General features: G+C 39.3%; 1 protein-coding gene across 11 annotated transcripts in view; it reads right to left on the bottom strand.

Annotated features, from left to right (window-relative positions):
• The window catches only part of LOC140731227 (rap guanine nucleotide exchange factor 1-like), a 173911-nt gene that overhangs the window by 81316 nt on the left and 79355 nt on the right, over positions 1 to 13240 (bottom strand). For all 11 annotated transcript variants that reach the window (XM_073052719.1, XM_073052721.1, XM_073052724.1 and 8 more), the window contains 4 exons: positions 11669 to 11821; positions 9855 to 9987; positions 8790 to 8976; positions 5435 to 5929 (listed from right to left, as the gene is read on the bottom strand). In XM_073052719.1, coding sequence (XP_072908820.1) covers positions 5435 to 5929; positions 8790 to 8976; positions 9855 to 9987; positions 11669 to 11821 — 968 coding nt within the window. The remainder of the gene's footprint in view (positions 1 to 5434; positions 5930 to 8789; positions 8977 to 9854; positions 9988 to 11668; positions 11822 to 13240) is intronic.

Genomic DNA, 13240 nt, shown 5'->3' with positions numbered 1-13240 from the left:
GGGGCAGGTGCCGGAGGATTGGAGGACAGCTCATGTAGTTCCGTTGTTTAAAAAAAGGCTCAAAAAGTAAGCCGGGAAATTATAGGCCGGTAAGTTTGACATCGGTAGTAGGTAAATTATTGGAAGGAATACTAAGAGATAGGATCTACAAGTATTTGGATAGACAGGGACATTAGAAAAAGTCAGCATGGCTTTGTGCGTGGTAGGTCATGTTTAACCAATCTATTAGAGTTTTTCGAGGAAGTTACCAGGAAAGTGGATGAAGGGAAGGCAGTGGATGTTGTATACATGGACTTCAGTAAAGCCTTTGACAAGGTCTCGCATGGGAGGTTAGTTAGGAAGATTCAGTCGCTAGGTATACATGGAGAGGTAGTAAATTGGATTAGACATTGGCTCAATGGAAGAAGCCAGAGAGTGGTAGTGGAGGATTGCTACTCTGAGTGGAGGCCTGTGACTAGTGGTGTGCCACAGGGATCAGTGCTGGGTCCATTGTTATTTGTCATCTATATCAATGATCTGGATGATAATGTGGCAAACTGAATCAGCAAATTTGCTGATGATACAAAGATTGGAGGTGTAGTGGACAGTGAGGAAGATTTTCAAAGCTTGCAGAGGGATTTGGACCAGTTGGAGGAATGGGCTGAAAAATGGCAGATGGGAGTTTAATGCGGAAAAGTATGAGGTATTGCACTTCGGAAGGTCAAACCAAGGAAGAACATACAACGTAAATGGTAAGACACTGAGGAGTGTAGTAGAACAGAGGGATCTGGGAGTACAGATACATAATTCCCTAAAAATGGCGTCACAAGAAGATAGGGTCGTAAAGAGAGCTTTTGGTACATTGGCCTTTATAAATCAAAGTATTGAGTATAAGAGTTGGAATGTAATGGAGAGGTTGTATAAGACATTGGTGAGACCAAATTTGGAGTACTGTGTGCAGTTTTGGTCACCTAATTACAGGAAGGATATTAATAAGGTTGAAAGAGTGCAGAGAAAGGTTGAATAGGTTAGGACTTTATTCCCTGGAACGTAGGAGAATGAGGGGTGATTTGATAGAGGTGTATAAAATTATGATGGGTATAGATAGAGTGAATGCAAGCAGGCTTTTTCCACTGAGGCCAGGGGAGAAAAAAACCAGAGGTCATGGGTTAAGGGTGAAGGGGGAAAAGTTTAAAGGGAACATTAGGGGTGGCTTCTTCACACAGAGAGTGGTGGGAGTGTGGAATGAGCTGCCAGATGAAGTGGTGAATGCGGGCTCACTTTTGAGATTTAAGAAAAACTTGGACAGGTATATGGATGAGAGTGGTTTGGAGGGATATGGCCCAGGTGCAGGTCAGTGGGACTAGGCAGAAAAATGGTTCGGCACAGCCAAGGAGGGCCAAAAGGCCTGTTTCTGAGCTGTAATGTTCTATGGTTCTATGGTTCAACCACAGCATGTGTATGGATGGCACCCTTGACCAGACTGGAACTGAAAGGCAAAGCAACAGCCAAGCATCTTAGCTCTGCCACAAAGGGCATGTCACATGGAAAGAAAAATGCCTATCACTAGATTTATTACAAGGCCTAATTTTAGAAGAAAACAAATTAGGCAGAACCATCTACAGATTTGTTCCAGGAACCACAAACTTCCTTTTCCTCTTGGTGGCAGAGAAATGATTCACGATCAGCTAAGCTGATTTTTGTTATAGATATTCCTTTTATAAAAATCAAATAGCAATGTACAAATAGTATGGAAAAAGAAACATGTTATAACCTTGTAATAACTTGCTTTGATATTTGAAAGAGCCAGTTACAAATGGAAGATAATAATGCAGTACTTATTATAAAAATAAAATTGGCTTAGGTTCTGAATACGCTCAAGGTATACAACCCATCGGATTTATTAAAATCCAATTTCAGTTTAATTAATGCCAACTTTATTAACACCTATGTCATTACTAAAGTAGCCAATGGTCACTGTTGCAATAACTTATCAGAAGAACTTCAGTTACATAATGACACTGCCAGGTCACAGTATAAAACATATTAAACAATATTATAACCAATATTTAAGTAAAGACCTTTCATATACTCCATGCATATGAACAGAGAAGGGAAATCCAACAGCACAATTACAGAATTCATCCTGCCAAAAGAGTGTTGCTTGAGTTTCAAAGAGAAAACATTGTTACACTTTGGACAAAGGTGTCTGTTGTAAAAGGAACAACTCAAGATGATTGGTAAAGGACCATCGGACCCATATCATGTACTAAAATAGTGGTCACCAACCAGTCAATCATGATCGACCGGCCAACTTTTGAGACTTTCCCAGTAGATCCCGAGAAAAAAAAAGAAAAATAAATACACAAATACTGTTGTAATGTGTGCATTATAAAAATAAGTAATGTTAATTAGGATAATGGTAATATAGCAATACTCCCGCTACGGAAAGCTGTTTGTAAAGAGAGGTTGTTTCCGGGGTTGCTGGGTTTTACTTCCATTCTTTCTGCCCAATGCGCATGTGTGTATAGCTCCTCCACCATGCACCGTGGTTTAGTGAAAACCTCTGTATGTTAAATAATGGTTTTGCCATCCCAGATATAGTTGTTCCTTTGGGCATGAAGTTGTCAAGTGATCCTTTTTCAAAGTAGAAGTTACCACAAATTTATTATGCCTGATAAACCTTTCGATGCAAAAGCAAATTTTACCCCTAGAGCGCATATATGAGTCATTTTTAACCCACACTTAGTTGCTTTCCCTGGTTATTGTGTTTCTCTTTTTCCACTGCCCAGCGTCGTGCGTCTCATGTGTGCTGACATCATGTGACTGTTGTATTTTTTTCAGTGTAGCTTGTGCTGCATCAAAGTGACCGATTAGATTACAGTACAGACTGTCGCAAACATCAATATACGGCACTCGCTGGCGATATCCTGCAAGGTAGCTAGCTAGCATGGCGGAGGCTCCACGGAAGAAGGTGAAAACGTACAAATTCCAGAATTAACAGTGAGGGAAAAGTGCAAGACGCGTGGGATCAATTTTGGATGTATGTTAATTTAAAATTAAATCAGAAGTTTTTTCTGTTTCTTAGTTTTATGTTTTCCTGTCATGGGATGGCTGTGTAAATATGCTGTACTGTATCTGCTCTATGATATGCTGTGCTGCTTTGTAAAATAAGAATAAATAATAATAAAAATTTGAATTACAAATTCCATCCAGAATGGGAAGAGGAATTTCTATTTACCTTGGTGAAAGACAAGTGTGTATGTATGTTGTGCCACCAAACACAAGCACTGACTAAAAGAGGGAATCTGGAGCGGCACCACAACACCAACCACTGGAAATTTAAAGACACCTGCCCCCCAAAGAGCGCAATCCGTGCCAGGAAAGTTGAGGAACTGAAATCGGGGTTGAAGGCCCAGCAATCGTTTTTCACAAAACACGCTGCTGAAAATAAGGCTGCTATTGAAGCATCATTTCGTGTAAGTCACCTTTTGGCTAAACACAAGAAGCCTTTTACAGATAGCGATTTATTCAAGGAAACAATGGCCATTACCGCAGAGACTGTTTTTAATGACTTTAAAAACAAAAATGACATCAAAATCGCAGTATGTATACCACTTGGCCCTGCAACAGTGACAAGGAGGGTACAGTCACTGTCAAAGGACGTGGATCGACAAGTGTTAAAGGACTTGTCACTCTGTGAATATTTTTAACTACAGTTTGACAAATCCCTGGATGTCATGCAAACAGCTCAGCTTGCTGTATTTGTAAGAATGGCTTTCCAGGACTTTACAACAAAGGAGGACTTCCTCTCACTTTTGCACTTACAGGAGAGAACGAGAGGTGGGGATATTTACAATGAGTTTTTAAGAAGTTTGTGAATATGACATCCCCATTCATAAACTGGTGGCAATTACTACTGATGGGGCCCCGGCAACGTGCCGTGAGCGCACTGGTTTTATAGCACTGTGCCGTAATGACCCTGATTTTCCCGACTTCCTGGATTATCACTGTGTGATTCATCAGCAGGCCTTGGCTGGGAAGGTCGTGGACTTTTCTCATGTAATGACACTGGTGGTCAAACTGATAAACTTGATTCGAGCAAAAGCGCTTATTCAAGGCATTATTGAATGAACTCAATGCCGCTTACAGAGACATAATTCTTCATGCTGATGTTTGGTGAGTCACGGCAAAGTGCTGCAACGATTTGCTGACTTGCTGCCTGAGATAAAGACTTTTCTGTCAACAAGAAACAAGGAGCACGAGGAACTGTCAGATGATGCGTGGCTACTGGATTTAGGGTTTCTGACAGACCTAACAGCTAAATTAAACGCACTTAACAACGAGCTCATGGGAAAAGACCAACACCTGCTCCACATGATAAGTGCAGTAAATGCGTATAAGGCCAAGCTCAGTGTTTGGATTTCAAATTTAAAGAACGGGAGGCTGACACACTTTCCCAACTTGGAGAAAATGTTACAGGCCATCAAGGAAAAAAATGATTTTTTGCCCTGAGCAGTACTGTGCTTACCTAGACAAACTGGCAATAGAGTTTGATTGGCGTTTTGAGGAGTTAAACATCATGAAAGATATTGCTGCATTTATTTCAAACTCATTTCTGCCAATCGATATAGAACAGATAGCAGCCAAATTCCAGCAAGTATTTGGTGTGCCAAGTGATATTGAAATGGAAATAATTGATTTGCAAAATGACATCAAGCTTAAAGCAAGATCAAGGGACGGTGACTTTTGGGGGCTTGTCAGCAGGGAGAAGTTTCCTCATCTCACCACATGTGCACTAAAAGTCAGTGTCTACTCCGGGTCAACTTATCTGTGTGAAATTGCATTTTCACAGATGAAAATTATTAAATCTAAGTACAGGAGCTGTCCTACGGACAGACACCCCACAGATTATCTCAGACTGGCTGTCTGTAGTCATGAGCCAAGTTTCAGGGAACTAGCAGAAAGTATTCAGCCCCAGTCATCACACTGAGTGCAACAGTCAATTTTTATTCATTTATTTTTCGTGTTGAAATAAAATTAAATAATGAAACTTAGAATTAAAGGTATGAAGTATTGTAATATTCTTAAAGAAAGACAGCTATGGCCTGTTTGATATGCTAGTTACAGTGTTTTCTTGGTTGAATTAATCTGAAAGTTTGACAAAAGCATTTTATGTAATTCAAATACAATCAACCCAAATAAAAGGTCTCAAGTTGGAAGTTCAATCTGAGCTATTTTTTCTCTAAACAATTTAACAGGTAGATCTTGCCTTTCACTAAGGCCGAGGTAGGGGATCTTGGGCTTAAAAAGGTTGGTGACCGCTATACCAAAACATGTTATTGGTGAAGAGCAATCCATGAGCAGAGTGTATATCGCATATTCACACTAAAGTAGCACACTTTAACAACAACAAAAGTATTAACATTGAAATGTTGAACAGGCAAATACTTACTGTGCCTGGCCTTTTTTTCTGGGAGTGGAGGTGGCTTCTCAGGTACTCCTGCCATTTCTGAAACATCAATATCCTGGAATCCAACTGACATTGATGGAACTCCTTGTTGCCTCGGTGAAACTACAGCAAATGGAGGGTATTGCACTGTTGGCACAGCAGAATTCTGCATTTCTTCCTCAGAAATATTGTCATACTGTGAAGGAAATCTCTCATAAGAAACCCTAGATCCTGAACTCTCTGATGAACCAACACTCTTGCGTTTCTTCTCTGGTAGTGCCGGTGGTATTTGCATTTGTGAAGCATTAGTCTGTGGCCCCAGCCGCCAGTCAGGCACTCCTTGTGAAGTAAATGTTTGCCCAGGAAGAGGTGAACTGGATTCTACTGCTGACTCTGGTAGTGGGCTTAGCATACCTGAAATGTGTTGCGAATTCTGATCAGCATTCGAAAGATCCTGATGCAGGAAATCATAATCGGGATCATAATTTTCTGGATTATCTGCAAAAAAAGTTTAAAATTAATTGAAAGGTGTGAGGTACACTCAGCTACATCTCGTAACTTTGTATCAAATACCTTTTGCAAGTAAATAACTAATTCAGCAGGATTATTAACTGATACAGAAGCCTTTAAGGACAGCATGCAGTGTAACCTCTAATTTCAACAAAGGATACCTTCTCAAATACCAGAGATCCCTTTTTTAAGCTTACATGTCTTTGTTGGAGATCGAGATATGTAGGATCTAAGGCAAAGTAGATCCAAACACTGACAAGTTAATAGGAGGCAGCGGGTGATGATTGTGGGTTAGTTTGTGAATTGAAGCCAATGACCAGTGGTGTAATCCTATGATCAGTGCTGGCAAACTTCCTGTTATATACATTAATGACTTAGATGTGAACACATGACAGATGATTAATAAGTTTGGAGCTAACAATAGGCATTGTTGACAGTGCAGAGGATAGTCTTGGGAAAATATTTTAGAAAAATTACTTTAGAATTACTAAAACAGGCAAAGCAACGGTAGATGAAATTTAATCTTGATAACTGTGAGATGATACATTCTGGTAAGGTCATAAAACTGGGAAAAGGATATAATGCTAAGGCTTAATAAGGCATTGCTCAGACTACATTTGGTGGAATATAAGCAGTTTCGAACTCTATAACAAAACTCACAGTAAATTTATTATCAAGGTATGTATATGTCACCATATACAACCCTGAGATTCGTTTTCTTGCGGGCATATTCATAAATCCAAGAACTATAATAGAATCAATCAAAGACTGGATGGACAATCAATGTGCAAAAGACAACAAACTGTGCAAATACAAACATATATAATAAAGAAATAAGCAATAAACATTGAGAACATGAGACAAAGTGTCCTTGAAAGTGAGTCCATAGGTTATGGCAACAGTTCTGTGGTGAGGAGAGTAAAGCTGAGTGACATTATCCCCATTATCAAAAGCCTGATGATGTTTGAGGAGTAATAACTGTTTCTGAACCTAGTAGTGAGAGCCCTGAGACTCCTGTACCTTCTTCCTGATGGCTGCAGTGAGAAGAGAGCATGACCTGTGTGATGAAGGTCCTTGATGATGGATGCTGCTTTCCTGCGACAATGGTCCATGTAGATGTGGTCAATGGTGGGGAGGATTTACCTGTAGTAGACTGGGCCATATGTATTAATTTTTGTAGAATTTTCCATTCAAGGGCATTGGTGTTTCTATACCAGGCTATGATGCAACCAATCAATATACTCTCCACCATACATCTTTAGAAGTCATGCTAAATCTCTGCAAACTTCTAAGTAGAAGCGTGCTAATCTTCCTTTGTAATTGCACTAATGTGCTGGGCCTAGGACATGTTGTTTGTAATTATAACACTGAGGAGTTTAGAGGTGCTGACCCTCTTCACCCCCAATGAGGACTGGCTCATGGACCTCTGGCATCCTCCTCCTGAAGTCAATAATCAGCCCCTTGGTCTTGCTGACCTTGAGTGCAAAGTGGTGGCACCACTCAGCCAGATTTTCAATCTCACTCCAATAAGCTATTCGTCACCACCTTTGATTCAGTCACTGACAGCAGAGTCATCAGCAAAGTTAAAATAAGGCATTGGAGCTGTGCTTATTCTCACAGTCTTTAAGTGGAAAGGGCTTAGAACAGGAGGCTAAGCTCACAGTCTTGTGGTCACACACAATCATATCCAAGAAAGGATATGCTGAGATTGGAGAGGGTCCAGAGAAGTTTCATGAGAATGAACAGTATTTGACAGCCCTGGGCCTATACTTGCTGGAGTTTAGAAGAAGGGGGGAGGGAGGAATCTCACTGAAATCTACCAAATATTGAAATGTCTAGACAGCGTGGACATGGAGAGGATATTTCCTATGATGGGAGAGTCTAGGACCAGAGGGCACAGCCTCAGAATACAAGGATGTCCCTTTAGAACAGATAGGAGGAGGAATTTCTTTAGCACACGGGTGGCTAAGGCTGAGTCACTGGGTATACTTAAAGTGGAGGTTGATGGGTTCTTGAGTAGTAAGGGCAACAAAGGTTTTGGGGAGAAGGCAAGAGAATGGGGTTGTGAGGGAAAATAAATCAGCCATGATCGAATGGTGGAGCAGACATGATGGGTCGAATAGCCTAATTCTGCTCTCATGTCTTATCGTCTCAAAAGAGGTGGTAGAGCTCGAAGAAATACTGAGGTTACTTACCTTTATTAGGCAAACAATACAAGATCAATGAGGTTAAGGCACAACTTAAAATATTCACAGGTGGAGTACTGTGTGCATTCTGGGAACCATACTGCAGGATAAATTCAATTGCATTGAAGGGGATGTAGAGGAGACTCAGCATGATGTTGTCCAGGATAGAGCATTGAGTTGTGATGGATAAGTTGGGCTTGTTTTTCTTGGGATGTCAGAGACTGCAGAGGGCTCTGATTAAGGTGGACAAAATTATAAAGGGCATGGATAGGCTAGGTATCTAAAAATGGAGGTCATAGGTCTGAGTAAGGCAATGAAAGGATTGGAGAAATGTTGGTGTCCTTGGGTTGTTGCAATCTGTAGCACACTGCTTCAAGTGGATATGACAGATATTCTCATAATGTTTATGCATTTAGACAAGCACTATTATTGCAGAAAATATGCATTTTTCTGTGGGGGGGGGGGGGGGAAAGAAAGTGTTGGTTCAGTAAAAAAAAAGACCATCCTAAAGTTCTTTCAACAGGCTTTCAAAATGCACATATACCAGAGACTTACACATACTATATATTGGAAACTATATATTGTATGGAAAGAAAAGGGTGAGAAAATCCATGTGTCAACTTAATGCTAATACCTTCGGAAAAAAAACAATGCTGGCTTACCAAGTGTTTCACAACTTGTGTTCTGTGAACACTGTCCACTATCATTGTCCAGTGAAGACAGCTGTTCATCCGATTTGCTCAGCTTTCCTATGCTGTTACAGGGAGATACCCTTGGTGATTCTCCACTATAGGAGTGGCTGCCACCAGACAGCCGCCTTTGCAAATAACAATCCAAACTGTCAAACTCCTAAACATAAAAGACACTAATTAATTTTTTTATCATCTTTGTCACATCAATTCAAGAACGATTTACAGTCAAATACATTCTTTCATTTATAATATAATGCAACATATCACTGCAGTTAATTATAAATGGAAAATCTTATGATGCATGAACTAACACTCTCCAAAGAAAGATCTATCACGATGAACTAAAATTTAAAGATAACTGAATATTCAGCAGGCTGGTTGCAGAAGTTTAAAAAAGGCAAGGTATTAAGTTTTAAAGCATCTGCTGATAAAGAAATTGCTGAAAGAGAAATTAATTGATGAGTTTGTCAAGATCATTACTGATGAAAATCTAACACCAGGACTAGACTACAATGCTGACTGTTTTACACCTTACATAAAACCTAAAAATAAGAAAAAAAAGTGTATTGTAAACTTTTAATCAAAACACAGTATCATCGGTAGAGACTGAAAGCCTGCCATTATTTGTGTCTGTTCAACAGCTGATTCTCCCAATGCTGCTGTGCTGCTTTTGTTACCCTGCATATATTGTTTTCATTATATTAATGATATGTAATAATTTTTACTATTAAGTAAATATGTGTGATGAAACAAGACTGCTCACTGGTAGCACAAATTCAATCAAAAATTATGCAATCCCAAGATATCTCATTATATATTCCAAAATCCAAAATCCAAAACACTTTCGGCCCCAAGCATTTCGGATAAGGGATACTCAACCTGTGCTATATTTCTAATATGTTTGTGTATGTCTAACACACATTTGTTTTAGTTTGGATATTTTCAGTAACTAATTATACAGAGACTGTTGCTCAGCAACTGTGCAAATTATTCCATCTGGTCTAATATCATTCAAAATGTAAACACTTCCCGTACCTGCCTGGTATTAGGTATACTAGAACCACTGGTAGTTCGACTCATAGGACACACTACTGCCACTCTGGTTGGTGAGGGTGCAGACTGTCTCTTTTTGGGCGGTAGAGGTGGTAAAACTGAAGAACCAGGACTGCTGCAGGTCAAAGAATTCAATAATTTAATCAACATCACTCAGCACTGTAACAAATTCTTATAAATTTAACCAGAGGGTAGTAAATGAAATGGTTAACTAGAAAAATCACAATTAAAGCACCTCAAAGAACAATGTACAAATTGCATTCGGTATTTTAAATATAGAAAGATTCTCTCAGCTCTTTTAATGTCAATGGTACTATTAGAACAGTTGACATTTTTAAAAATTAGTTTTAAAATTCAGCTGTGATCTTATAGAACAATTGGGCAGACATGAGGAACTACAAACATTTGATAAGGTTCTCCATTGTAGGCTCATCCAGAAAGTCACGACCCATGGGATACATAAAACCTTGGCTGCGGAGACTCAGAATTGGCTTGCCCAGAGAAGGCAGAAGGTGGTAGTAGATGGAGCATATTCTGCCCGGAAGTTAGTGACTAACTTTTATAAATAACTTGAAGAAGTGGAAAGGTAAATTAGTAAATTTGCAGATGACACAAAGGTTGCTGGTGTTGTGTATTATGGATCGTGTACAAGTTTATTGTAGGTTACAAAGGGATTTAGACAAGACTCGGAGCTGGGAAGAGAAATGGCAGATGAAAGTTCAATTCAGAAAAGTATGGAAAGTCAAACTTTAAGGCAGAGTAGAAGGTTAATGGCAGGATTCTTAGCATTGGGGAAGAACAGAGGGATTGTTCTAAGTTGTCATGCAAGTTGATTGGGTGGTTAAGGCAGCATAGGGCGTGCTGGCCTTCATTAAATGGGGAATTGAGTTCAAGAGCAGTGGGGTGATCTTGCACCTCGATAAAACTCTGGTCCGACCGCACTTGGACTAACGTTAAGTTCTGGTTACCTCATTATCAAAAGGATGTCAACATTTTAGAGAGGGTATAGAGGAGATATACCAGGACGCTGTCTGGATTAGAGATAATCTCTTATGAGGAAAGGATGAGTGAGCTAGGGCTTTTCTCTTTGGAGCAAAGGTGGATGAAAGGCAACTTGATAGAGGTGTATAAGATGAGAGGCACAGAGAGAGTGGACTGTCAGTACCTATTCCCCCAGGACGACAATAGCTAATACCAGAGCACATCTGTTTAAGGTGAGTGCAAGAAAATTTAGGGAGATGTCAGGAGGTAGATAGAAGCAGGAGTTATATTTTCAGGTAATTCTTTGTGACCAAGCGGTTTGGTTTAAAATCATTTTTTTTTTACATTTTAAACAAAAATTGTCCCAATGTTATTGAATGTTTGCAGATAATGCAGTTTCAACAGTCAGTGAGTCTGAGGTGCAGAGTCTCACCAGCTGTCCAAATGGCTTTGTAAATCCTGTGGATAGTTGGGTCTGTGACTGCCTCTTTAGTGCATTCAGCAAAGTACTCCAAATCAGAAGTTCAATATATAAGTAATAAAAAATAAATTGAATTAATCTTGGGGCAAGGTTTCAACCCTTTTACTACAGTTCCAGGTTTAAAAAACACAGTTGAAGAGTTGAACGGAAAACCAGCTTAGCTTGGTTGCTCATTTAATTGGTACCAACGGCAAGATAGACCGGGCATGTGTATAATGGTTCATCAAAAAGACAGTATTTCTATCAACACAATATTATATAGAAGCAAAAGTGTTACTATCTAAGTCACAGACTCTTTATCTCTAAATGCACACAAAACACTGGGCATGTTTACCCATGCTCCATGATACGAATACCAGGCAGTGGTGGCTTTGGCGGAGCACATTCCCCATCCGCAGAGTCTGAAAATGTCTCCAGCGATCTTGTCATTGGAGTAGTTTTTGTTAAAATCTCCTTTTCACGGTCAGTCAAGGGAAGCTCTGTTACACTGTGAGAATCAAGCAACAGATCAAAATAATATAAAACTTTGTTGGCAGAGATGAACAATTACAAGGAAATAAACTCCCCCCCCCCTCCCCCCACATAAGCTAATATAAACTATGCATCACAGATTTCTATAAGATGTAGCAAATTTTTAACTATGTGTTATCTGCAGCTTAATCAGATGTGGTAATATAGCTGTTATTACTTCTTTGGTAATGAAAGTGGATGACACTCAAACTGATAATTCAAATTCCGAAGTGTTATGATACTTATGTGAAATACTTACTATTCTACAAGGAAAGATTCAGACATAGAAGAATTCAGGCATGTTATAGAAATATTTAAATTGAGACTCTGCTAATTAATGGACATACACCATTGTTGAACTTCACCACTGTCAAGGTCCCTTTTCACAGGTTTTAGAGATTTTTATTTATTTATTGACATATAGCGTGGAATACATCTTTCCAGCCCTTCATGCCACCAGCAGTTCCCCCGATTTAATCCTGGCCTAATCACAGGACAATTTACAATGACTAATTAACCTACCAACTTGTAGGTCTTTGGACTGTGGGAGGAAACCAGAGCACTGGGAGGAAACTTGCATGATCACTGGAAAAACATGCAAACTACTTAGCAGCGGTGGGAATTGAAGCCGGGGCACTGGTTCTGTAAAGTGTTGTGCTAGCTACTAAGCTACCATGCCTGTATCAATTATTTTCTTCACCCACTACCACCCATCATCTATAGTGGACAAATTAATTTTGGATATATACTGTACAGTAGGGTTGGCATTGCCTTGCTCATATGACTCACAAACTAGTAACAATTTAACAAAGTAACTTCAGCCTTACATTATTGCTTGTGTTACTTTACTGCCTACAATATCTACCTATTATGAGGAAAGATTCAGGCAAATGGAAGAAAAAGATTAAAACACCTGGGAGTGGGTGAGTACAGCTAGAAATTGCCAGAAAAGAAGAAATCATTGAAGAGAATAAACCAGAAGAGATTTTGACACAGGTTAGTATAATGAGTCAAAATGCACAACAACAAAAAATTGGGAAATAATTTCAAAACCTATATCAATTATAAAACTTTTCAAAACCATATATATTTTGCAAAACATACTGATAACACAAAATATTTATTAGTGAGCGAAGGGCAAGTATTTCTGGGGAAAAAAAGCAACAAAATGCTCATTTGGTTCACTCTCAATTTTGCCCACTTCTATTCCAATACTTGAAAATTATTATGATGGAAGATTGAGGGGAACTGGCATGTCAACAAAGACTCTTGTTAATTTCTATAAATGCATAATGGAGAACATTCTGAGTAGTTGCATTGCTCAATACACAGGATCACAAGGAGGTTACTATGTGCAGTGTACTGTTGGTTATGTGTCTTGCACCTTGGCACTGGA

This window comes from Hemitrygon akajei, chromosome 7 (genome assembly GCF_048418815.1).
Source record: "Hemitrygon akajei chromosome 7, sHemAka1.3, whole genome shotgun sequence".
Classification (NCBI taxonomy): Eukaryota; Metazoa; Chordata; class Chondrichthyes; order Myliobatiformes; family Dasyatidae; genus Hemitrygon; species Hemitrygon akajei.
This window is presented reverse-complemented; position numbering and strand designations above follow the sequence as displayed.